A 23,921-nucleotide genomic window follows, 5' to 3' on the forward strand; every position below is an offset into this window, starting at 1 on the left:
GTGCTCAAACCTGTGTCCCCTGCATTGGCAGGCAGATTCTTAACCACTGCACCACCAGGGAAGTCCCGCTCCTTCTGTTTTAATTTTCTTTTTTTCTCCCGTCTAAAACTGTCTAACTTAAAAGAACACACAGATGCTTAAAACTACTGAAAACAAACGTACAGCTTTATTAATTGGCAAATTATTAAATGGCAAATACCCTTGTATCCATTAACCAAGTCAAGAAACAGAACTCTGTCAGCCATCTTATCCTAAAACCAGCCCCCTCCCTCTAAAAGTAACCACTACCTAGGTTTTTACAGTAACCACGAACATTTCTTGATGTTTTATTTCACAAAGTGGTGCATCTTTTAGTCTTCCTTATTTTCAAAAATGTTACGTCCTTCAAGTATCTTTTCACCTATAGTTTCTTCCTCCATCCCTCTCTCTTCCTTATAGTTTATCTGAGTAATTTCTGAGTCTGGATTTTGCAGACTGCACACTCATGGTGCCATTCAACACGCTCTTCTATCCTCCTTACTGAGTACAATTTGCCAGCTGGATCCAACTGGTCCCTTTGGCAAGGCCATACATGGTATGTTGGGAGGAACACACTTAAGTTTTTGGTTTTCTGGTATTTGTTTTTTTTGTTTTTGTGTGTGTGTGTGTGGTACGCGGGCTTCTCACTGTTGTGGCCTCTCCCGTTGTGGAGCACAGGCTCCGGACCCGCAGGCTCAGCGGCCGTGGCTCACGAGCCTAGCTGCTCCGCGGCATGTGGGATCTTCCCAGACCGGGGCATGAACCCGTGTCCCCTGCATCGGCAGGTGGACTCTCAACCCCTGCGCCACCAGGGAAGCCCCTGGTATTTGTTTTTTAATATCATGACTGTGATACCTTTCTGTTACTCATTTTTATGTGCAAACTGTTTCCTAACCTTCTGAGAAGAAAGTATGGTTCATGGTAGCTTTCCTACCTTCCCAGAGCTTCCTCTTCTATTAATTTTGGGCAGTGTTAAAAAACACGGTGGATTGCTTTCCGAGATTTCCTGCCTCTGTTTCCCTCCCCTTCTCTATTATTCCTCTCTATTGTCCTCCCCTGGCTCAATTTCACTCCCATTCGCCATAGTTTCTCCTAAGTGGTGTCCTGTCCCAGAAGGTCAGTTACTGCTCACTGGAGCTGGAATGTTCCAGCACCGTCAGGCCTCTCAGCTTCCACTGTTCTTCTCAAACTGTCCCCCTGGGATTTCTAGTGGCTCTTTGGGGGTTCTCTTCTCCATTCCATCAGATGCCCTGCTGCTTCCCCTCTGTTTCCTCCCGTACAGACTCTGAGAGCAGACCTTGTGTCTGGCTGACGTTTTATCTCCGACTGCTTGTACTTTGGGATCTAGGGCTTACACTCTGACACCTAGTTTTGCCATAAATGTTGTCCACGGGTTTTTGATGTTGTTAAGTAGCTGTTTTTATGTGGGTCCTGGGTTTGGGAAGATCCAAAAACTATGATTCCACTTCTACCTTCTCAAGACTATCCATTTTAGAAACCTATTTCCAGATATTTTTTTAAACCAAATTGTTTTAAGATGTAGCCTTCATTAGTCACATATGGTGGAGCCAACAGGTTAGGAGACAGCTGCCATTGAAAAGATGGTTTGTTACAACCACTGAAAAGATGGTTTGTCACGTATGGTTCCCAGGAGGAGGGGGGCATGCCACACCACGCAGGGCCATGCGGGGAAGCACCAGGGTCCGCCAGGAGGCAGAAAGGGTGAGGACAACGCATGGGAAGGAGGCTTTACCGTGTTTTCCATGGGAAAAGACAAGGTGAGTCAGGGTAAGCAGCTTAGGATTGGCTAGCTTGAGTCATCTTAGTGGCCTCTGGGGTGTAGGGCCATCTCTAGGTGTCTGACACCGGCCCTGGGATAATTAAGGCAGAGGAATTCTGTCTCCTGCAGTGTAAGAGCGAGATAGAAGAGGTGGTTCAGAGTATGGCCTCTGGACTGGTTCATTTCCATATGGGAGGTATGCCGGCAGGGGAAGCATTTGCTATGTCTAAGAACTGGCTAGTCCTGGGAAGGGCAGTCTCTCCTCAGTCAACAAGGCCTCAAATGCTGAAACATCAAGAACACAGAAAATAAGAAAATGCTGAAGGAAAAGATCGGTGGTTCTCAGGGGCTCAGAGGGGAGAGAGGTGGAGTGGGGATTTTCAGGGCAGTGAAACTACTCTTGTTGGTATTGTAATGGTGGATATATGTCATTATACATTTGTCAAAACTTATAGAATGTACAACGCAAAGAAGGAACCCTAATTTGAACTTGGAACTGTAATGATAATGTAGTAATACTCGCTCATCGATTGTAACACAGCATCACAGTAATGTATGACGTTAAGGATAGGGGCACTGTGCATGGGGAGACAGCATAGGGGACCTCTCTTCTCTCTTTACTTTCTGCTCATTTTTTCTGTAAACCTAAAGCTGCTCTAAAAACCGAAGTCTATTAATTAAAAAACAAACTGACAACAAACGAAACCCCATATAGCTTCCTTCCAGCTTACGAAATAGAATATTACCCGTAGCCATATTTTTCCAGCGAGCTGCCTTTCCCCGGACTCTCTGGGACCTGCCCTGTCACCGCAGCCACTGTCAGGCCGAACCATGGCGCTGCTCTGTGTGGTGACCGGGCGGCTCCACCACCCCACCTCTGCTGGCTTCCCAAACTTTCCTCTGTCCTTGGGTCTGCAGTGCTCTTCACCCTTCACACCTGGCACGTTCCACAAAGAGCCCCTCCTGGTCTCAGATGTCCACAGGCCCCCAGGAAGAAGCAAAGTCAGAAGCCTGCAACTAAGCATAGACGAAGGAGGCCTGTCTGACCCCAGAGGGGCTGGGAAACCACCAGTTAGTGATGTCTGTCATCCCAGGTAGGTGTACGTTCTATGACCTCAAGGCTCCTAGAAAGCATGCTTGCTGCTGTGGACTGAACTGTGTCCCTCAAATTCCTGTGTTGAGGCCTTGACCCCCAATGTGACTGTATCTAGAGACAGGGTCTTTAGAAGGTAATTAAGGTTAATGATGTCATATGGGTGGGGCCCTGAGCTAACAGGACCGCAGCCTTATAAGAAGAGAAAGAGATGTCTCTCTCTCTCTGCTCTGAGACACAGTGAGAAGGTGGCCGTCTACAAGCCAGAAAAAGAATCCTCACCAGAATCTGATCACGCTGATACCCTGATCTTGGACTCCAATACTGAAAGAAATGAAACATCTGTTGTTCAAGCCACCTACTCTATGGTATTTTGTTATGGCAGCCTAAGCTAAGACACCTGTCAAGGGTAAAACTTTTTTCCTGGCATAAAGAAGATTATAAAATGAATGAAAAGATGCCAGTTTTCTTCCTGAGCTTTACCTGTATTTTTTTTAATTTATTTAATTTATTTATTTATTTATTTTTGGCTGTGTTGGGTCTTAGTTGCTGCCCGTGAGCTTTCTCTAGCTGCGGTGAGCAGGAGCTACTCTTCGTTGCTGCGTGTGCACTTCTCATTGCTGTGGCTTCTCTTGTTGCAGAGCACGGGCTCTAGGCACGTGGGCTTAGTAGTTGTGGCACACAGGCTCAGTAGTTGTGGCGCACTAGCTTAGTTGCTCCGTGGCATGTGGGATCTTCCCGGACCACAGCTCGAACCCGTGTCCCCTGCATTGGCAGGCAGATTCTTAACCACTGCACCACCAGGGAAGTCCCTTTACCAGTATTTATTTATACAAAACCAGAACTGTTTATCAGATCACTGAGCATTGTAGCTTTCATGAAATATTGGCAGGCCAGCCTCACTGGTTTCCGAGGCAGAATGCAAGAATAAAATACAGCAGATAGCTGACTGACTGCTATGCCGGGAAGCCTGCTGGGGTCAACACTGCAAAGTATCTGAATTAATCCTCATGATAACCTTGTAAAATAGTCATTTATTAATCCCAATTTTTTCAGATAAAGTACAAAACCAAAGAAGTTCAGAATCTACCCAGTTGCCAAATGACAAAGCAAATGTTTAAACAGAGGTTTACAGGCCGTAACACAGAGCTGTCCCCACTCTCCCCAACAGGTCCACGAGATAAATCTTACATATACAACCACCTCTGCTGGCCAGGTGTGCGCAGCTCTTTGAGATGGGGAGATGTGAGGAAAGGCAGCCCAGTGAAGCAGAGAGAACTTGCATCGCCTGCGACGGGTCTGTGTGTGACTCATGGTAATAAACCTGGTTATGCAGTTCATACTGAATTTGCTCACTGTAAAACATGGATAATAAAGTACCTACCTCGGAGAAATGTTATAAAGCAGAGACTGGTAAACAAAGGCCTATGGGCCAAATCCAGCCTATGACCTGTTTTGCTACAGCGCAAAGAGCAAAGACAGGATTTTAAGTGGTTGGGGGAAAAAAAAAATCAAAAGTAGCCATATATTTCATGACGTGTGAAAACTCTACGAAATTCAAACGTCCACGCCCATAACTAAAGTTTTACCGGAACCCAAGCACAATCATTCATTTACATTATCTACGGCTGCCTTGCCCTGAAGTGGCAGAGCTGGGCAGTTGCAACAGAGACGGTATGGGTTGCAAAGCCTAACATTGTTTACTCACTGGCTCTTTCTGCCGACCCCTGCTGTGAAGAACGAACGATGTGAAGTTAAGTTTATAGCAGAGTCCACGGAACACAGTAGAAGCCCAAGAACAGTGAGCTCTCTGCATCCACCCCAATGGCAACCCAACATCTCTCTGGCCTTTCACCAGCCTTCAGACTCTAGGTACCCATTAGCTGGCATGTTAAGGGTCTTGATTCCTAAGATCAATAATAGCGTCTCTGCCATGGCAAGGCAAATCAATGAAAAAAAAAAAGCCGATTAAAAGACTTCTCTACTTCTGTGGGGCAATCCCACGGGGCAGCTGCCTGGACTCAAGGACAACACGTGCCCGACTTGCATGTAAACACAGCAATCAACTCTATTAATTGACAAGCCATGGGACAAGTCTAATTGAGGGTAGAGCACAATTGATTACTTACTAATTATCACTAGTTTATTTCCAATCTTGAGAAACACATCTTAGACCAGGGAAAGCACTCATTCTCCCCTTAAGCTTTTTCAAACCCTTACTATAAAGAATGCTCTGACATGGGCTATTTACGTGATAGAAGTGATGAGAAAGGGGTGAAAGGCTGAGCTGCAGTGCGAGTTGCCTGAACTTACCATCCAGGGACAAAGGTCCACAACCTTGCACGCTGGGGATCTTGGGGGAACAACTAGCTTCCTGTGTATTACGTAGAGATAAATGGGCAAAACCAGTTGTGACAGCCCATGTCTGGGCATTTTGAGAGTAACCATGCTTCCTGCTGGTTTGTCAGATATGTGAGCAGCCTCCCAAAAGAAGCCTGGCAGAGGTGATAATCACAACAGTAGTATTAAAAATAATAACGACAACACGTCATTGCAGCATTATTCACAACAAGCAAGGGGGAAGCAACCTCAATGTCCATCAACAGATGAGTGGGTAAGCAAAATGTGGTCTATCCACACAATGCAGTATTATTCAGCCTTTCTTGGACCTCCCTGGTGGCGCAGTGGTTAAGAATCCACCTGCCAATGCAGGGGACACGGGTTCGAGCTCTGGTCCTGGAAGATCCCACATGCCACGGAGCAACCTAAGCCCGTGCGCCACAACTACTGAGCCTGCGCTCTAGAGCCCGCGAGCCACAACTACTGAAGCCCTCACACCTACAGCCTGTGCTCTGCAACAAGAGAAGCCACCACAATGAGAAGCCCGCACACCACAACGAAGAGTAGCCCCCGCTCGCCACAACTAGAGGAAGCCGGAGCCTGGCAACCAAGAGCCAATGCAGCCAAAAATAAATATTAAGAGAAAAAAAATACATTCTGACACATGCTCCAACACGGATGGACCTTGAGGACATTACACTAAGTGAAATAAGCCAGACCGAAAACAACAAATAATGTATGATGCCACTTATACGAGGAATCCAAAGTGGTCGAACTCATAGAAACAGAAAGTAGAATGGTAGCTACCAGGGGCTGGGGAAGAGGAAAGGAAGCTGTTGTTTAATGGGTATGGAGTTTCAGTTTTACATGATGAAAATGTTCTAGAGACCTACTGCACAACAATGAATACAGTTAACACCACTGTACTGCTACAGACTTACTTGAAAATGGTTAAGATGATAAATTTCATGTTATCTGTGTTTGACCACAAAAAACTGTAATGATGAAAATGATGACGATAGTTTCCATAACTAATACTTTCTGAACACTACATACATAGTTCCCAGACCCTGGGCTACATGCTGACAGATACTGTGTTTGATCTTTTCAAAAACCCCACGAGATGGGCACCATTGTCCCGATTTTACCTTCAGGCAAAGTGAGACACTGGAAGGCTAGCAACCTGCCCCAGTCACCCCGCTGCTAAGAGGCAAAGCAGGGGTTTGGGGGCTGGCAGTCCGACCCACCACTATGATACAACAGCCAGCTAGGAAGTCAGCACTGACAGAATCTGGGAAGCAGACAAAAACCCTATGATGTAAATCTTAAATCTTCAAGCAAGTTTATCTGAGAGCAGAGGTGAAATGCAGCTAGTGTTCACTAGTCTCACACGTGAGTGGCTTTCCCTCAGTTCATCCAATCAAGACTCGTCCTAGGTTCTTCCAAAACAGATTCCATCAGCCAGCCTCTGGGTGCTTTTTGGTCATGATTTCTGTTCCTGTGTGCTTTTAGTTCACTGCATTTTGGGGGTAAACTTTTATTGAAGATGTGTGTGTGTGTGTGTGTGTGTGTGTGTGTGTACACACATTACAAGTGTACGTGTTACAAGTGTATGGCTCACTGAAATTTTACAAACTGATTGCACCCATAGAGCAAGCACTGAGATCAAGAAAAAGAACATGGCCAGGACCCCAGAAGCCCTCCTTGTACCCATTTGCACCATCCCATCTAATACCACAGATCAATTTTGTTAAAACAACCTATTTTGAAAATTACATGAAATTAGCTTTCAGGTTGTGATGTGAAATTGACATAGAGCAAAATACAGAGACACGGTCAGAGCAGGATGGTGACCAAGAGCATTTAGAAAGATCTGAACTTGAATCCTGGATCTATCACTGCTCAGCTGTCTGCCTTGTTGAAAAGGACTTACTCTTTAAGCCTTAGCTTCCTTATCAGAAAAAGGAGGTATAATGGACTAGAATAAAGGAACCGGAATAAACAAAACAGTGTACATAAACCTATTATGATGCCTTGAACAGAGCTATTACTTCCTAGAGCACGTGTTGGCAAACTACAGCTTCCTATTTTATAAATAAAGTTTTACTGGAACAAATCCATGCCGATTCATTTACACTACAAGGGTAGAACTGAAAGCTGGAGTAGAGACTCTCTGGCATGAAACGTCTATTCTAATATTCACTATCTGGCCCTTGACTAAAGTTTGCTGATCCCTGCTTTAGAATATGGGCCATGTTTGCTGTTGTGTCCACAGGAACTAGAGCAGCCTGGTGCATGGTGAGCACTCAGGTAGTGGCCTTTATTTGCAACAATTATCTCTTTCTTTTAGTTATCATTAATGGGTTTAGGGAATTTTTCAGTTGAACACATTCCTAAACAATATGATAAGGAAACGGTGAAATCACAAAAATGAAGCCTGATAAAACTTGAAACAAGTCAGCCCTGGAGGTACCCTGAAAGATTAATAGGTCTGTAAACGCTCGCAAAAGAGAAGCACCCAAGGTCAACACAAAAGGCACTGAACTTGAGGTCAGAAGAATGGGGTTAGAATCCTAGCTCTGCCATTAGCTAACTGGTTGACCCAGATGCGGAACGATTCTCAGTCTTGGTACCCTCACCACTGCTAATTTACGGTTGAGAAAAGAAACTCCAGCAGGATCGGAACGGGACAAGACTGGAGTCAGGAAAGCCGTTGGGACCCTGACTTATACAGGCAGCGTTGCTAGAAATAATGAGAGAACAAATCTTCAAGTGTCTTGAGAATCATTATTTTAACATAAAACAAGTTTATGAAACAATGGTCCACTGACCTGGCTACACTGTATGATAATTGTTTATTTCCTTGTCAACCTTCCTAAGCAGGCTCGTCTAATGACTGCAAACAGTAACTGTTACTTGCTAGCTGTCCCTTCATATCAGGTGTCTTCGGCCGTATGAAGTGTGATGCAGGACGCGGCACTGGCACAAAATAATCGCTCGATGCATAAATGAATGTGGAATTAGATGTGGCCCTTCTGCGGTCGTCTGCCACATCAGAAAGAGGACAGGGAGTCAGGGCAGCTTCGAGCTAACATAAGCACTAGAAAACAGCAAAGAGGGCTTAGAGGTTAGATGTATGTCTCGAAAACACGATTTGTGCACGTCTTCAGGTGCAGGCTCAGTTCCCGCCAGTCATTCCCAGACTCTGCATCAGTCCCAGCCAGCACCATCTCCAGCCCGATACCATGAACCCCAAACAGCTCTCCTGACTCTCGTCCAATTCCAATCTGGCTACAGTTGTCTTTCTAAGCCATAAATCAGACCATATCACACTCCCTTTATTTTTTATTCATTTCATTATTTATTTATTTATGGCTGTGCCTCGCACGCGGCTTGTGGGAGCTTAGCTCCCCAACCAGGGCTTGAACCCAGGTCCATGGCAGTGAAAGCCCATGTCCTAACCACTGGGCCACCAGGGAATTCCCCCCACGCTCCCTTTAAAATGCATTACCAGCTTCCTAAACACATTAGCTCGGTGCAGAACTGTGCTGTCCCACACAAGGGCCGCTAGCTACACGTGACCACTGAGCACCTGAGATACAGGTGGTCTGGCTGTGAGTGTCACATACATATCAGATTCAAAGACGTAGCAGGAAAAAAGTGTAAAATCTGTTATTCGTAGGTTTTCAGACTGATTACATGTTGAAATGATAATGATTTTAAATGTGTTAAATCAAATTAAACAGGCTATTAAATTAGTTTCACTTTTTAAAAACTTTTTGAACATAACTGCTAGAAAACTTGAAATTAAGTGAGTGGTTCATCTTCCGTTTCTACTAGATAGCAATGGGGCAGAAAGCCCTTCCGTATAGACCTGGCTCCGGTTCTCTCTCTCACCTCCATCAGCAGAGCCCTGCTCCCTCACCTCTAAACTTCAGCCTTCTCTGCAGGTTTCTGAATAGCCCACTTACTGTCTGGTCTTTGGGCATCTGGTGCCCCCTCTTCCTAGAACATTTTATCAGCTCAACTCCTCCTGGCCTCATAGGACTCTGTCTCGCAGTATCTGTGAAGGATTTCCTGAACACAAATGCTGTTTGTTGCTCCCACTGCCCAACGCCCCCGGGCTCCAGTGGACCACCTGCCACATGTCCTGAACTGGCCACTGACTCAGTCCGATGCCCCACCTGGATTATACATTCTCTCCATCTCACTCCTGTTGGATCCCCAGTGCAGGGGCCAGCAAAAGTTCCAGGCACTCAGTGTGCACGGAATAGAAATGCAGTCCATGAACTTACACCCTAACAGGGTGTCTCATAAGAGGTAGACTAGGATACAGCCTTAAGAAAGTACCATCGGCCAAAAGAGAAAAAAGAACGGTGCTCTATGTTCTAAATGTGGGGCTCAAATCAGTGAGACCTTTTCAAAGAACGACATGACACATCTAGCAAACTTTAAGATGCTCAAACCCACGGATGATGCAACTTCCGTGCCTGTGGATCCGAACTACTGAGAGAAACCCCTGACCATGAACGCAAACATGAACGTATCAGTATGTTCACTGGAGCACCATTTGTAAAAGCACATGATTCAGTACAACCTAAGCATCCCACCCTTTACAGCCAGGCTTGTAAGTTACGGCACATCCATTCAGCAGAACAGCATGAAACTGTGAAAAGGAAGGAAGCGGATTCTATGTGCTGAAGAGGAAAGATGTCCAGGATATATGAACGGTGTGTGGGTGGAGTACAGGGCACTGTGTATTATTTCCTCACATTGTCGTATTTCAAAAATATGTGTCTGTTGGGCTTCCCTGGTGGCGCAGTGGTTGAGAGTCCGCCTACCGATGCGGGGGACACAGGTTCGTGCCCCGGCATGCCGCGGAGCGGCTGGGCCCGTGAGCCATGGCCGCTGAGCCTGCGCATCCGGAGCCTGTGCTCTGCAACGGGAGAGGCCACGGCAGTGAGAGGCCCGTGTACCGCAAAAAAAAAAAAAAAAAAAAATGTGTCTGTTGAAACACAACATTGTTAACTATACCCTAATATAAAATAAAAATAAAATAAATGCAACTAACACAACATTGTTAATCAACTATACCCCAGTATAAACAAAAATTACGTGTTTGTGTACACATATACACAGACTCTGATCAGAAGGATACACAAGACACTGGTGATGGAGGTTCTTAGAGGGAGAGGTGGAGGGAGATGGGGAGGGGGGACAGCCTGCACTGTGTATTCTCTTTGAACTTGCTAATCATATGCACACAAAAACAGATTAACAAGGGCTTTCTGGGTACCTTTTCTGTTGTACATTTCCGTATGGCCAAGGAAGGTCCCAATTATTTCCCTCCCCCAAGTCGAACAGACAGTAAAACAGCAACATCCCATGGACGTCACCTACCGTGATCTTCTTGTGGTCGGGAAACTCGAGGCCAAAATAATCTCCTTCCACGAGGTTCAGGTGGCTGCACACCGCATCCAGCAGCACTTTCCCCGGGGCTCTTTGCTGGGAACAGAAACAGCGGGAGTTACGCCCTCTGAGACAGGCAGCTGGGGACGCACACCGCGGCTCCCACTACAGGAAGCCTCTTCATGCCCGAGTCTGTAACCGCTCGCCACCAAGCACCGCCACTACACCCTGGTCACCGGCCCCGTGCCCACCACCGATTCCCTTCTCATGCTGCCCTCACACTTAGGTGCTGACCTCTGCCATCTTCTCCCTACCCCAAGGCCAGGCACTACCCCCCTTAAAAATAACAGGCAAATGCCATATGATATCACTTATATGTGGAATCTAAAATATGCGACAAATGAACTTATCTGTGAAACAGACTCACAGACAGAGAGAGCAAACCTGTGGCTGCTGGGGGGAGGGGGGTGGAGGAGTGATGGATTGGGAGTTTGGGATCAGCAGATGCAGACTCATATACACAATGGATGAACGACAAGGTCCTACGGCATCGCACAGGGAACCATACTCAGTACCGGGTGATCAATCACAGTGGAAAAGAATATGAAAAAGAATGTATATATGTGTACAACTGAATCTCTTTGCTGTACAGCAGAACTCAACACACCACTGTAAATACTTAATAAATTACAGAAATAACACTTTATTTTTTTATAGCAGTTTTCGGTTTACAGAAAATTGAGCAGGAAGTACGTGGGGAGAGTTCTCACGCACCTCTCCCCACCACACCCAGGGCCCCACTTACTGACATCTTGGGTTAGTATGGTACATTGGTTACAATCGTTGAGCCAATACTGATACATCATCACCATCCGAAGTCCATACTTTACGCTGGGATTCGCTCTTTGTGCTGTATCGTTCTACGGATGTCAACAAGTGCATACTATCACAGAGCCCCCATAACCGGATCACACAAGAGAGTTTCACCAGCCTAAACATCCCCTGTGCTCCCTTCGTCCGCGCTCACCACCCCCCAAACTCCTGGCAACCACTGATCGTTTTATTGTCTCTCCAGTTTTGCCTCTTCTAGAATGTCATGTAGTTGGAATTGTATAGAATGTTGCCTTTTCAGATTGGCTTCTTTCACTTAGCAGTATGCATTGAAGTTTCCTCCATTCTTTTTATGGATGAATAATATACCACTGTGTGGATGGACCACAGTTTGTTTACCCATTCACTTGCTGAAGGACATCTCGGTTGCCCAAGTTTGGGCAATTGTGAATAAAGCTGCTATTAACATTTGTGTGCATTTCTGTAACTTTTCAGCTCATGATCCCATGCCCTTTTTGTGGCAGCTGAAAGCCTGTCCCTGTTCCTCTTGCTTCCCCCTCCACCCCCGGCCAAATGTGGCAGAATGTACGGCTTTCTTCTCTAGACTTTGCATAAACTCTCATCTAGACTTCATAGGAACTGAGGGTAAAGGCCATAGGTTACTTATTTTTTTAGGCCATAGGTTATTAATCGCCTTACCCACGATGCCTAAATGCCAACCAGTCTTGTTGAAATGAATGAACAAATGAATACAATTACTCATTCCACTGTATTCTCTGTAGTTAAACATCTATGAGTCTGTCTCCCCAATGAAACTCTGGGCTACCTGTTCACCTTTCTATTCCTATTGGCTAGCGCAGCCCCTGGCAGTCCCTCAATGTCTGCTGAAATATGTATTTTCTATACCCTGAATCTATAAAACCAGTAACTGGAGACAACACTGCCTTGAAACATTTTTCTTGCAGCGTTTGATCTGTGTGGTGAAATTGGATCCATTTTGCAAGTGGGTGTTAGGAATCTACCAGATAGTGAAGAGAAACCAAGGCATAGGATTCTAAGCTCTTTAGGGTAGAAAGGGAAGATGATATATATGAACCCACTTTCTACCCTAAAGAGCTTAGAATCCTATGCCTTGGTTTCTCTTCACTATCTGGTAGATTCCTAACACCCACTTGCAAAATGGATCCAATTTCACCACACAGATCAAACGCTGCAAGAAAAATGTTTCAAGGCAGTGTTGTCTCCAGTTACTGGTTTTATACTTTCACTTCCCTCTGCTAAGAGCAGAGCAATTTAGGAGCCAATTAGTAACCCAGGAGACTAATTGGCAGTAGCAGTCAGAGCCTGACAAGTACAATGATGGGCACATCCATTAGGCCACCCAATAGCGTGACCTGAGGGGCCAGCAAAGATGCTTCTGTGTCCAGCCATAAAGCATCTTTCTTTTTTTTAAACAGACACCACTTTGTGCTCCCATATTCCTCATGGTTGAAATCCAGAAGATATTCAGTTATCTAAGGGCATGCGGTAGTCTCCATGGATAATCCCAAACTCACCAGGCTCTAGACTTTGAATGCCCGGTCCAAGGGTCACCAGGAGAGTCGTTTCACTCGCCCTGATGGCAGAACTAACATGTAATGGTGTGTAAACCCCGTCCTTGTCTGTCAAACGTATTCCCCCCCCCCCGACTACCCCAGCCCACACACCCCTATGTTTATCCAGTGTTAACAGCTGAACAGATTACTGGTCACCAATCTTATTTCCCACTTCTTTCTCAAAGCAACGCACCCTCGGTCATGCTGAGAGCACTTGGGAATTCACCAGCCAGGCTCACGGGGGGTCTTGAGTTCAATTCTTCACACCTGCCTCCATAGAACTGTATGAATAACTTAGGCATGGCTACTTGTTCGAGGTCCTCTTCTCTGGCCAGTAAAATCTACAGAGGCTAGCTAGTAAGAACATGATAGAAATGGGCCAGGTGCTAAGAAGTTGTGGAAGAATTCCTGTATCATAAGATCTTTTTTTTTTTTTTTTTTGCGGTACGCAGGCCTCTCACCGCCGTGGCCTCTCCCGCTGCGTAGCACAGGCTCAGCGGCCATGGCCCACGGGCCCAGCCGCTCCGCGGCATGTGGGATCCTCCCGGACCAGGGCACGAACCCGCGTCCCCCACATCGGCAGGCGGACTCTCAACCACTGCGCCACCAGGGAAGCCCCATCATAACATCTTTTTAAGAGAAGACCACATTCCAGTTTCACAATTCTTCTTTCTCACCATTCTTGACATTTCCTATTTGTTACAAACTGAACCACCAATTATCTGACCAGCTGGCAAGCACTCACGTCTCCCAGAGAATTCCTGGAACTAAGTGAATTTGATAACTTCATCTAGATTTACAGAGTCTGGGAAATGAGACTCTACAATTCAACGCTGGAAGTCTAAACAAGTAAAAAATCAACATACAATGGATGCCTTTATGGAATGATGTTCAACTAAGCACTTCATGGAACACCCCGAGGAGAGGTAGAGTTACCCTCTGAATCAGGTCCTTTACTGAGTCAGCAGAGATTTTTGTGACCACACTGAGCATATCTTGGTAATAATAAGAGGCTGGAAATAGATGCTTGGAATCTAGTTAATATATAAGCCTGGTCCCAAGTCTTAAAATTTTCCTTAAAATTTATTATTTTGTACAAATCTTTGATGCAAAAATGACTTTTCAATGGGACCCAAATTTTTATATAGGGAGAAGTTAGAGTTTGAACGATATTATATAGTTCCTAAAATTCATCTGTAAAATAGATGCCTTTAATGCATTATATGAACTGTCCTGTGAACACTGGCTATCTTCAGGGGTATAAGGAAAGCCAGCATGTAGAATTACTAGAAAGTATTTATAAGGGTTGAAATGCAGTCACTAGATGACAATTTCATGGGTAAACGGACACGGCATTAACTTCCCAAGGTATACCAGGCAGCTATGGCCTAAAATGTTCCTAGACAGACTTCACGATGCCAAAGTTCAGGGACACTGTTTCCCTTTCTTTTAGGGGTTGGTGTAGAAATGTCTGGGTTTAATCCATGCACCCAGGGCTGAATTCCGCTTCAGAGAAAGCATCTCAGAGAAGGGAAGCAGGAAGAGTTTTATCCACATTCCTTAAGAAAAATTATCCCCTCTTTCTTTCCAGCAGTGGATTCACTCATTCCACAGCATCGTTTCTTTACACTTGCCTCCAATGAATTTTTTGAACTTCACATTAAAAGCAATTCTGCTCAAAATTCACACCACAGGATATAAAATGGATGGTAGCAATGGTTGCACAACCCTGTGAATGTACTTAATACCACTGAATTGTACACTTAAAAATGGCTAAAATGGTAAATCTTTTGTTGTGTTCATTTTACCAAAATTTAAAAATGCAGAAAAAAAGACCAAAAAAAAAAAAAGTAACTGAGGATGGCGTTCACATCTACATACAAATGACTGAAGAGAGTTATTCACAATAGAATCTGTTTAAACTATTTTTAAGAACAAGAAAATCAAGAGTCCACTTCCTTTACATTAGATCTTCGAGAAACACTGAGGGGTAGGACCCAGCTCAAGTTGAGCGTCTGTGGAGAGCCGTATCACACGGGGAGAATGATGTGCGCTAAAGGGCTGTTAATGTTTCTCAGCACAAAAGGTTCTTTTACGTGTCTGGTGAAGAAAAAGGCATGATATGAACATCGTTAGAAGTAACCACAAATTATGCACCTGGGGCAGGCTTTGCATGAGACAGATGATGGGGTTCAACAGCTACAAAGCCACCAGCACTTTGTTGCTAAAACAAACCTATAAATGAGTCAATAAAGTCTGGATGTGGGGAAAGATGGCAACACCGTAGACTAGGCTGGCAGGACACAAAGAGGAGACGCTCAGGAAAATTCATCTGTAAACGTACTTTCTCAAAGAGTAACTTACTTTAAGACACACACACACACGCACACACACACACACACACACTTATGGCTGCAAAAATTATCATACACGAGGAAGGAAAAACAAATCACTTAGGCTTCATCTGAAAACCTGTATCTGTTAGAAATGGTTTAACATGAAAGGGACCTCATGATGAATGTTTTTCAAATTGTCCCCAAGTGTTTGTACTGGGGCTGAGGGGGGCAGATCTCTGAGACTTCCACACCCTCTAAGAAACTAAGAGTCTGGCTGACCCCGCACATGGCCAGTCTTGATTAAAATAGTCCAGAAGTGAAGAAACCAAATAGTAATCATATGTCATATTTTGGAGAACAAACCGGTGATTAGTGAAACCACATAAGCAAATTTTTGTCACTTTTTTCTTACTGGCTACTTTAAATTATGCTCCAAGAGACATCTGAAGTTTAATCTAGTGCACAAATAAGGTGGCTGAATGCTCACTGTGCATCCCCGCTGCTTTCTCCATTTTGAAGAGGCTTTTCACGGAATCCTATAAAATTAAATTTTAGGAGGAGGTTTACATTCTTGGGGAGTGTCTGGCAACTAAGTACTGAATAATAAATAGTATGAACATTCACACAGGGCTTCAAGCTATTAAAAACTGCGAATCAAAGTCCTTTTGGTTTATTGTGCCTTTAAAATATGTCTATGCCTTCAGGTTATTTCTATTACATCAAGTTTTATGAGGAAGTATTTTCTTTTTCCTCTAAAAGAATAAAGACAATTCTTTCTGGGTTGGGGGTGTCTTCTACACCCTCTCCCCACCTCCTCAAAGGGTCTGAACAAAGGAGTCACCCTACGTGATACAGCTAAAATCTGCCTTGCTGAAATAATCTGATAGACAGAAATCGATAAAGATAACATTTGACCAACTTTACAAAATATGCATCAGCTGAGGTTTCAGAGAGCTGTTTCTGGAAGTATTTTGTTTTTCTCTCCTTTGGGATTAAGGTAACCAAGACAACCAGGGCATGCTCCTCTACGGCAGAAGGGAATGGCTTCTCTCAAAGGCCTCAGCCCCTTTTTCCTCCCGTTAATACCTATTAGAATATTGTTCAAATTTCCATAACCCACTAACCCTCACCACGGGTGTCGTTAACATGGCAGATTTCCTCCTGGCCCTTTGGGGGTTTCTGACCAGGTGGGTAGAAGTATTAATAACCATGATGGCTTACGGAGCCTGAGGTACATTTGTCAAGTGAGTAGCCACATGCAGGCACTGTGCTAGGGGCTAAGGGAATGGAAATCAATACAAGTATCTCTCGCTGAGTCAGAGGTGAGAGAATAAAGCAGCTAACTTAGAAGGTATGGTAAGTGCTATGAGAAAGAGAGAAAGAGAGAGAGAGAGAGAGAGAGAGAGAGAGAGAGAGAGAGAGAGAGCACGCACATGCACTCTAGTGTCTTTTCTTATAAGGACACTAATCCTATCGGATCAGGGCTACACCCTTATGACCTCATTGACCTTACTTCTTTATTCCAAATACAGCCACACTTGGAGTCGGGGTGTCAACATAGAAATCTGGGGGAGTGGGGACACAATTCAGTCTATAGTAGGTGGAGCCAGAAAAGGACTGGAGATACTGTCGACCCGTTAGGATCAATGTGAGGATTAAATACAACTCTGACCGCGAAGTATTTAGCAAAGACCCTGGCACGTAACACAAGTTCTCTACGCTGTTGCTTCTACTGTGATGGGGAAATGTTAGTTTATAAAATTAAGGGCAGGGGAATGGGCTGACATCGAGGAGGATGTCCCATTTCCCAACCCCAAAGGCATGTCTCCGCAACGTCATGGGATGGAAAGCCTGGCTACCACATCTGTGTGTGTGTGTGTGTGTGTGTGTGTGTGTGTGTGTGTGTGTGTGTGTGTGACCATGTCCCCAGGGACAGAGCCCGTAGCCAGGTATGCTTATTCTGTCCTAGAATTCTGCTGGAGGCGATTCGGAGCAGTGCTTCTCTGATTTGTGTGCCCATCGATCACCTGCAGACCTTGATAAGCTGCAGATGCTGATTCGGGAGGGCTGGGGGGAGGCCCAAGAATCTGCATTTCTAACAAGCTCCCAGTGGATGCTGCAAAGACTCTGCTTTGAGAGCCAGGTGCCAGTCATGTCGATACGTGGACCCCCACCAGGCAGAGCCGGTGCACTTGGCGGTCTCTGGCTCCAATCTCCATTTCGGGATAACTTCAAGCTTGAGACGCAACCGTAGCAAAAAATACCGAACCCACTGTCACGGGCTGAACTGTGTCTCAAGAAGACATGAAGTCCTAACTCCTGGTCCCTGTGAATGCGATCTTATTTGGAAACAGGGTCTTTGCAGATGTGATCAAGTGAAGATGAGGTCATTAGGGTGGGCACTAACCCCAAAGGAGTGGTGTCCTTATAAGATGGTGTGAAGACAGAGACACACAGGGAGAAGGCCATGCGATGACAGAGGCAGAGACCAGTGACGTGGCTGTGAGCCAAGGAACGCCAAGGATGGATGGTCCCCACCAGCAGCTGGAAGAGGCAAGGAAGGGATTCACCCAGGGTCTCAGAGGGAGTATGGTCCTGCTGGTACCTTGACTTTGAACTTCCAGCCTCCAGCACTGTGAGAGAATAAATTTCTGATGTTTCAAGTCACCAGTTTGTGGTACTTTGTTACAGCAGAGCCCTAGCAAACTCATACCGCCACCTTCCGCAGTGCTGTTACCCACCTCTCAGCCACGTGGGGGCGGGGACGACGCCGTCACGTCCTGCTCTGTTCCTTTCGAACGAAGAGATTATAATGAAATAATAACGTGATAAATGGACTGGGGATAACATAAACACTCTGGCCTTGAAAATTTCTCTAACTGGAAAAACCAAATAAACTCAGTAAGTAGTACACTCATGATAGGAGATAACTGACTTTTCCTGCTTATCGTTAAAAGGTGTCCCTCTTTTTACTGTTGCTGCTCTAGATATGAGCAGTATTCTACAATCAAAGTTCTTTTTACACCCTAAGTCTCTTTTGGACCCTTCCACCCCGATGGGGGAGGGGCAGGGTCCAGGCTGGGAAGTCCCCCAGCTCACGCAGCCTCCCACCAACCAGCCCTCCGTCCAGAGTTCCCCCTTCCTGACCCCTGAGCACGTAGTCAGCAGCTGCGAGTTAAACAGAGATCCAAGAATACAACTGGAGGAATCTCACAGGAACTCACCGATCCGTCCATAAATACACTTTTTTCTTAGAAATTTTAGCACAAGGCCACTGCAGACTGGGCTTAATATAAATGATTAAGAAGGTGACACTTGTGGCTAAAGATGGCAGACTGAATACACGCAGCTCATCTCCACGGTACCCAGAAACCCTGCTTAAAAGAAACAGTAAAAGAATGAAAAAAGGAATAAATTCATAGGAAACCGAGAAAACGAGAGAAGAGACAGCGGGTAAGAGATTTCCCCCAAATTCTAGAAGATGACAGAGGAGAAAACTGCAGTCTAATTACAGAGGAGAAGAGAGGCAGCAATAAGGAAGCAGTCAAATTCCACAGAACTACCCAAAAGGTCAGCAACGGGAGACGCCAAGTACTTCCGATAAGCCAGGGCAGAGTGAACAACTTTTAAAAACATTGTAATTTGTATCCTCATATAGCTCCGAGTTTATAACTAACATAACCCCAGGAGGTTATAAAAAGGAATATTTGGTTAACAAGAAAGAGCTCTTCGAAATGAAAAATAGCACGGCAGAAATTAAAATGTCACTGTGAGAGTTTAAAGATACAGTGGAAAACTCTCCTAGAACCTACACCAGGCGACCAAAGCGTGGCAGCGGGGAGGGGAGGACGGGAGACATTTAGAAAGGCTCAGCATCTGAATCATGGGACCCCTACACAGAGAGACCCAAGGGGAAGGGGAATTATGCAAGCATAATATAAGGAAATTTCCAGAACTGAGGAGTATGACTTTCAAGATTGAAAAAGGGCCAGAGAGTATCTCATGGAATGAGCACGATCCATTTCAATGCAAATTATTGGGAAGTTTGGGAACACAAGGAAAAAAAAGAAGATTCTAAAAGTTATGAGAGAGAAAAGCAAAGGCTAGTGAATCAGAATGGCTCAGGACTTCCAGACAGCACACTGGAAGCCAGTACAGAGTCCCAACCAAATCCAGTTACGGGACATCAATAATCATGTCTAAGATGCAGCTGCCCTGGGGGCGGAGGGACCGGTACATCTGCACACCCACAACACACCTAAGCTGCACCCCGAGGACACTCCAGGCTTGGCGCCAAGGTGACACTCGCTGTGGAGCTGGGATTCAAACTCGGCTTCAGAGAATCTGCTCCTAACTGGCAGCCTCAGAGTCTATTTTCCCTCTTATCTCCTTCAAGACTTCCACCCCTAATTTTGATGATGCAAACTGTCCTGGAGAAAACTTGCTGGGAAAACCAAGGGAAGAGGCTGACATTTGCAACTGCTGTAACTTGGGGGCATCAAAGCCGGTCGGTAGGACATACGGTCTGATATATATGGAAGGTGTGACCGTAGTACGGCACAGCCCCTGCAGGCCAGGGTGAGTGTCATATAAACCAGTCGTGACCTGCTGCAAAAGCAGGACTCCTTAGTTAACCAAGAAATGGAACAGCGGAAATGTGGGAGATGTTTCTCCAGCTGTGTCTCCGGCCCCTGGGGGTCTTAGAGAGGCAGTATAATATAATTAAGAACACAAACTCTGGAGGCACCTGTCTTCTTGCAAATTCCCCATCTCCACTCCATGGCAGCGTGACCTGGGATGAGTTACTCTTTGGGCCTCAGCTTCCACTTCTGTACAATGGGAGCAGGACTGAAACACCTCATAGGATGTAGTGAAGATTAAACAACTCAGCATACAGTAAGCCTAAGGACGGTACCCAGAACTCAGCAAACTCTACTGGGTATTAGCTATGATGATGATGATGATGACGATGACGATGACGATGAGAAGGGGAGAAGGGGGACGAGGGGGACGAGGGGGAGGAGGAAAATGACTCAAAGCCCAACGGTGGACCCAGTAGCAGCCCTGGCTGCAAACACTGTGATCGCCATTGCTGTGAGATGCCAAGTAGAGTAAGAACAGGAACTACAACTATAAAACCAAAGTCTGGGGAGCCGGGACAAGTCTTTCATTCCGGGGGAAAGTAGCTAAATGTTGAGGCCTGCCCATCTACCGAGTGCACAAACGCAGCAATTCTTCCTCAGCGCTGCGGCTCCAGGGGTGGCCACGGTGTCTGGGGTGGGGGACACACTGTGCTCCTTGTTCCCTCCACACTGAGCCCCAGCGTTCAGAACACTCATTAAACACACTTCAGATTGGATTGCAGAGTCCCGGCTCCGGGCCGCAAAGAGAATGGATCCTTTCAGCTCCTTTGCTGTAATTTAGTTACATTAGAACCACAGTGTCATTAGCACAGAACTGTCCATCTTCCTTCGTTCCAAGACTGTGTGTGTGTGTGTGTGTGTGTGTGCGCGCGCGCGTGCGCGCAGACGTGGTAGAAGGTTTCTATTGATTTCCTGCAAACCTGTACTATGTGAACAAAAAAACAAAAATGTTTATAGAGAATTTGGTTATTCATAGTGCAGGGTTTGTCTGCTCTTGACCTTGACACATTCATTGGCTTTTGATCACGATTAGAAGTAGATGAAAAAAAGAAGTCCAAGATTTACTGAAATTAAAAAAATCTTGCTTGACACTTTGTTCCTTTAAATATCCATTAGACAGGGAATAAAGTGTCCCGCAGATAACGAATAAGGCAAGCATAAGCCAGACTCGGACGGCTCAGGGGGAGCAGAGCGCCCTTTCCAGCAACAGAAACATGCTCTCCTCTTTCTTATGTCTATTTACTTTGGCACTTTTTTCTCTGGACTCTGTGGTCTAATTAAACCTCAAAAGTGCATTCAGGTCCCTGAGCCTGAACTTTCTGAAAATACACCTAATATCATACCTTGCCCTCCAAAATTATTATCCCAAAGGAAGAAGAAAAGCAGATATTTTGTTGAATTTAGCTGAACATTTGAATAGAAAGGTGAAGCCTTTGTAAAACCCAGCGACACCCGGGGTTCCCGGTTCGCATTCTTCACGTGCACGTGAGCTCTTCGGTCATGTCTCAGAAACACGACCTTCCTCAGAACCAATCTCCAAGGCTCTTGGAGAACCTCCAAGGACATTAAGCGAAAGAAAAATCATTTTACATGTTTACAGACACTTTCAACAGAAAACATTTTTTAACATTTTTCAATTAGTAGGGAGAATGAGCACGTTTTCCCCATCCTGAAAAGGGATTTTAAAATTATTTCTTATGCAGAAGGCTTTTAAATTAAAAATATGTAAATCAAAGGGTGAAAACATAGCTTGTCAGATCCTTTAAGAATCCTCGTTTCTGGAGTCCCCAGAAAACTTCCCAAACAAATACTATTATTTTTCCATCTTTTTTCATGCACTTCTCAGGGTGGGGTGGGCTCCAGCCCATAAATATACGTTCATGTATTTGCAAGGAGGTCAGAGCTTTAGGCAGAGTTAGGACTTCTCTTCCTTTGAAAAACTGGCAAGCTCAGATGGATGGAAGCCCAGAAGCTCGAGACTTAGGGAAAAGAAACAAGTAAGTACAGAACAAAAATACAAGATGCATATCTAAAAGAGACAGAAGTAGAATGGTGGTTCCCAGGGGCAGGGAGTCAGGTGGGGACAGAGCTCAGTTTGGGAAAATGAAGAGAGGCCTGGAGCTGGATGGTGGGGATGGACGCACAACACTGTGAATGTATTTATTGCCACTGAACCGTATGCTTAAAAATGCTAAAGATGGTAAATTTTATACCTTTATTTTAGGTGTGTTTTACCACAATAAAAGAAAAAAAAAAAGGAAAAAATATTCCCAAATACTGACAGTCTGGAAGGAACTGGTAAATTCAGAGGTGAGGGGTAAGAAAAAGTCAAGTACCATACAGGGTATTTTCATCATAAAGACAGAGGGGAACCTAACATTTGAGGCATTTCCAGTGGACGAAACCATTACTTACTATATGTATAAAAACGTGTGAGATTACATTTGAGAGCGGCACAGCGGGAAGACACGGGTTCTGGCGTCCTCAGGTTCTAACTTCCATGCCAGGCTATGTTGCCCAGACTGGGCACTGATTTTCTCTTCTGAGCAATGGAATGGTGATATCCCCTACTGAGGTGTCTGGGAGAAGTAAATGAGGGAAATACACACCAAGTGCCAAGCACCAGGGCCCGAGTTTAGCAGAGACTCAAGAAATCTTAGTCAACCATTATGCTTCATTTTTAGTGGAAACTTTTTCCAAGTTATTTCCAACTTTTGGTAGCTACGCAAACTCCCCCTTAAGCATCTTTAAGCCTCACTACACTTTAACCACCATGAAATAAAGTTTATATTTGCTCTTATATTCCAATATCTTCTGATAAGGGACGGGGAATCAAGATCCGTTGATATTAGAGGAAGTGGGGTGGGTGGGAAACAGACTGTATGATGAACAAACTAGGAAAGCACTAAAAAGCGATAAAAAACTGGATGTATTCACTGTTGATAACAGTCCTTTCCTGCCAGCAAGCTGCTAGAATAAGACGAAATACAAGCACATAGACCCTAGAATTCGGCAAAAGAAACTTACAGATAAGTATACAACAAAAGTACGGAAGGCACATCCCCAAATACGACCCGTCTGTTAGAAGGACTGAAAGCCTGAAAAGAATGCACTTTTAAGTATCAGACAACAAGCTCCTTGAGTGTCCATAAACCACAGCACTGACACACAGGATCGTTCTGCACGGTTTACACACGGATTCTTTAAGTTCTTATAAACTCAACAGAAAGGAACGCTGACCACCAGCCAGGATTTAATTAAGGAACTAACTGCAGTACAGCAATGATTCGGAGGGCCCTCTGAACATCAGGCTCACCTGGAGACGTCAAATCGTCCATCTCCGCTAACCCCATGCATCCCTAGAGAGTCTCCAAAGCATGAAGAGTTTGGAAAAGGAACCCGCGCCCCCTGAAACAATTCTGATCCTCACACACGTTCGTGGCACATGAGAACTTGGAAACCATGCAGCTTACTCTTTTATGGCATCCTTCTCGAATTCACCAGTTTGAATACCTTGTTGACACTTTTTTTCAGGACAATTCCCTTGTATTTCTCCTCTGCTTTTGACTTCTGTCACTTATGGTTACCATCTGACTTATGACATAAATAATTCCCAAATAGCTTCTCAAGTCAGTTCTATCAGCAACAGTTCATCTACTAAATTAGATGTTGTCACTCCTCTGCTCAAAACTCAAGAGTAAAAGCCAGAGTTCTTACAATGGAAATCAAGGTCCCAGGGGGCTTGCTCCACCCCCGCATCACCATGTCACCCTGTCACCCGCGTCTGATGGCATATCCAACTGCTTCCCCCCACCCCTTACTCACTCTGATCCAGCCATTCTCAGCATATCAGGTACACACCAGCCTCAGGGCCTT

General features: G+C 45.1%; 1 protein-coding gene across 4 annotated transcripts in view; it reads right to left on the reverse strand.

Moving 5' to 3' along the window:
- FARP1 (FERM, ARH/RhoGEF and pleckstrin domain protein 1) overlaps positions 1-23,921 on the reverse strand; it is a 288,757-nt gene that overhangs the window by 95,535 nt on the left and 169,301 nt on the right. For 3 of the 4 annotated variants that reach the window (XM_067713490.1, XM_067713489.1, XM_067713488.1), the window contains exon 3: positions 10,632-10,736. The exons of the other annotated variant lie outside the window; for it this stretch is intronic. In XM_067713490.1, the coding sequence (XP_067569591.1) occupies positions 10,632-10,736 (105 nt within the window). The remainder of the gene's footprint in view (positions 1-10,631; positions 10,737-23,921) is intronic. 4 annotated transcript variants of the gene reach the window in all.

Source organism: Pseudorca crassidens, chromosome 18 (assembly GCF_039906515.1).
Source record: "Pseudorca crassidens isolate mPseCra1 chromosome 18, mPseCra1.hap1, whole genome shotgun sequence".
Taxonomy (NCBI): Eukaryota; Metazoa; Chordata; class Mammalia; order Artiodactyla; family Delphinidae; genus Pseudorca; species Pseudorca crassidens.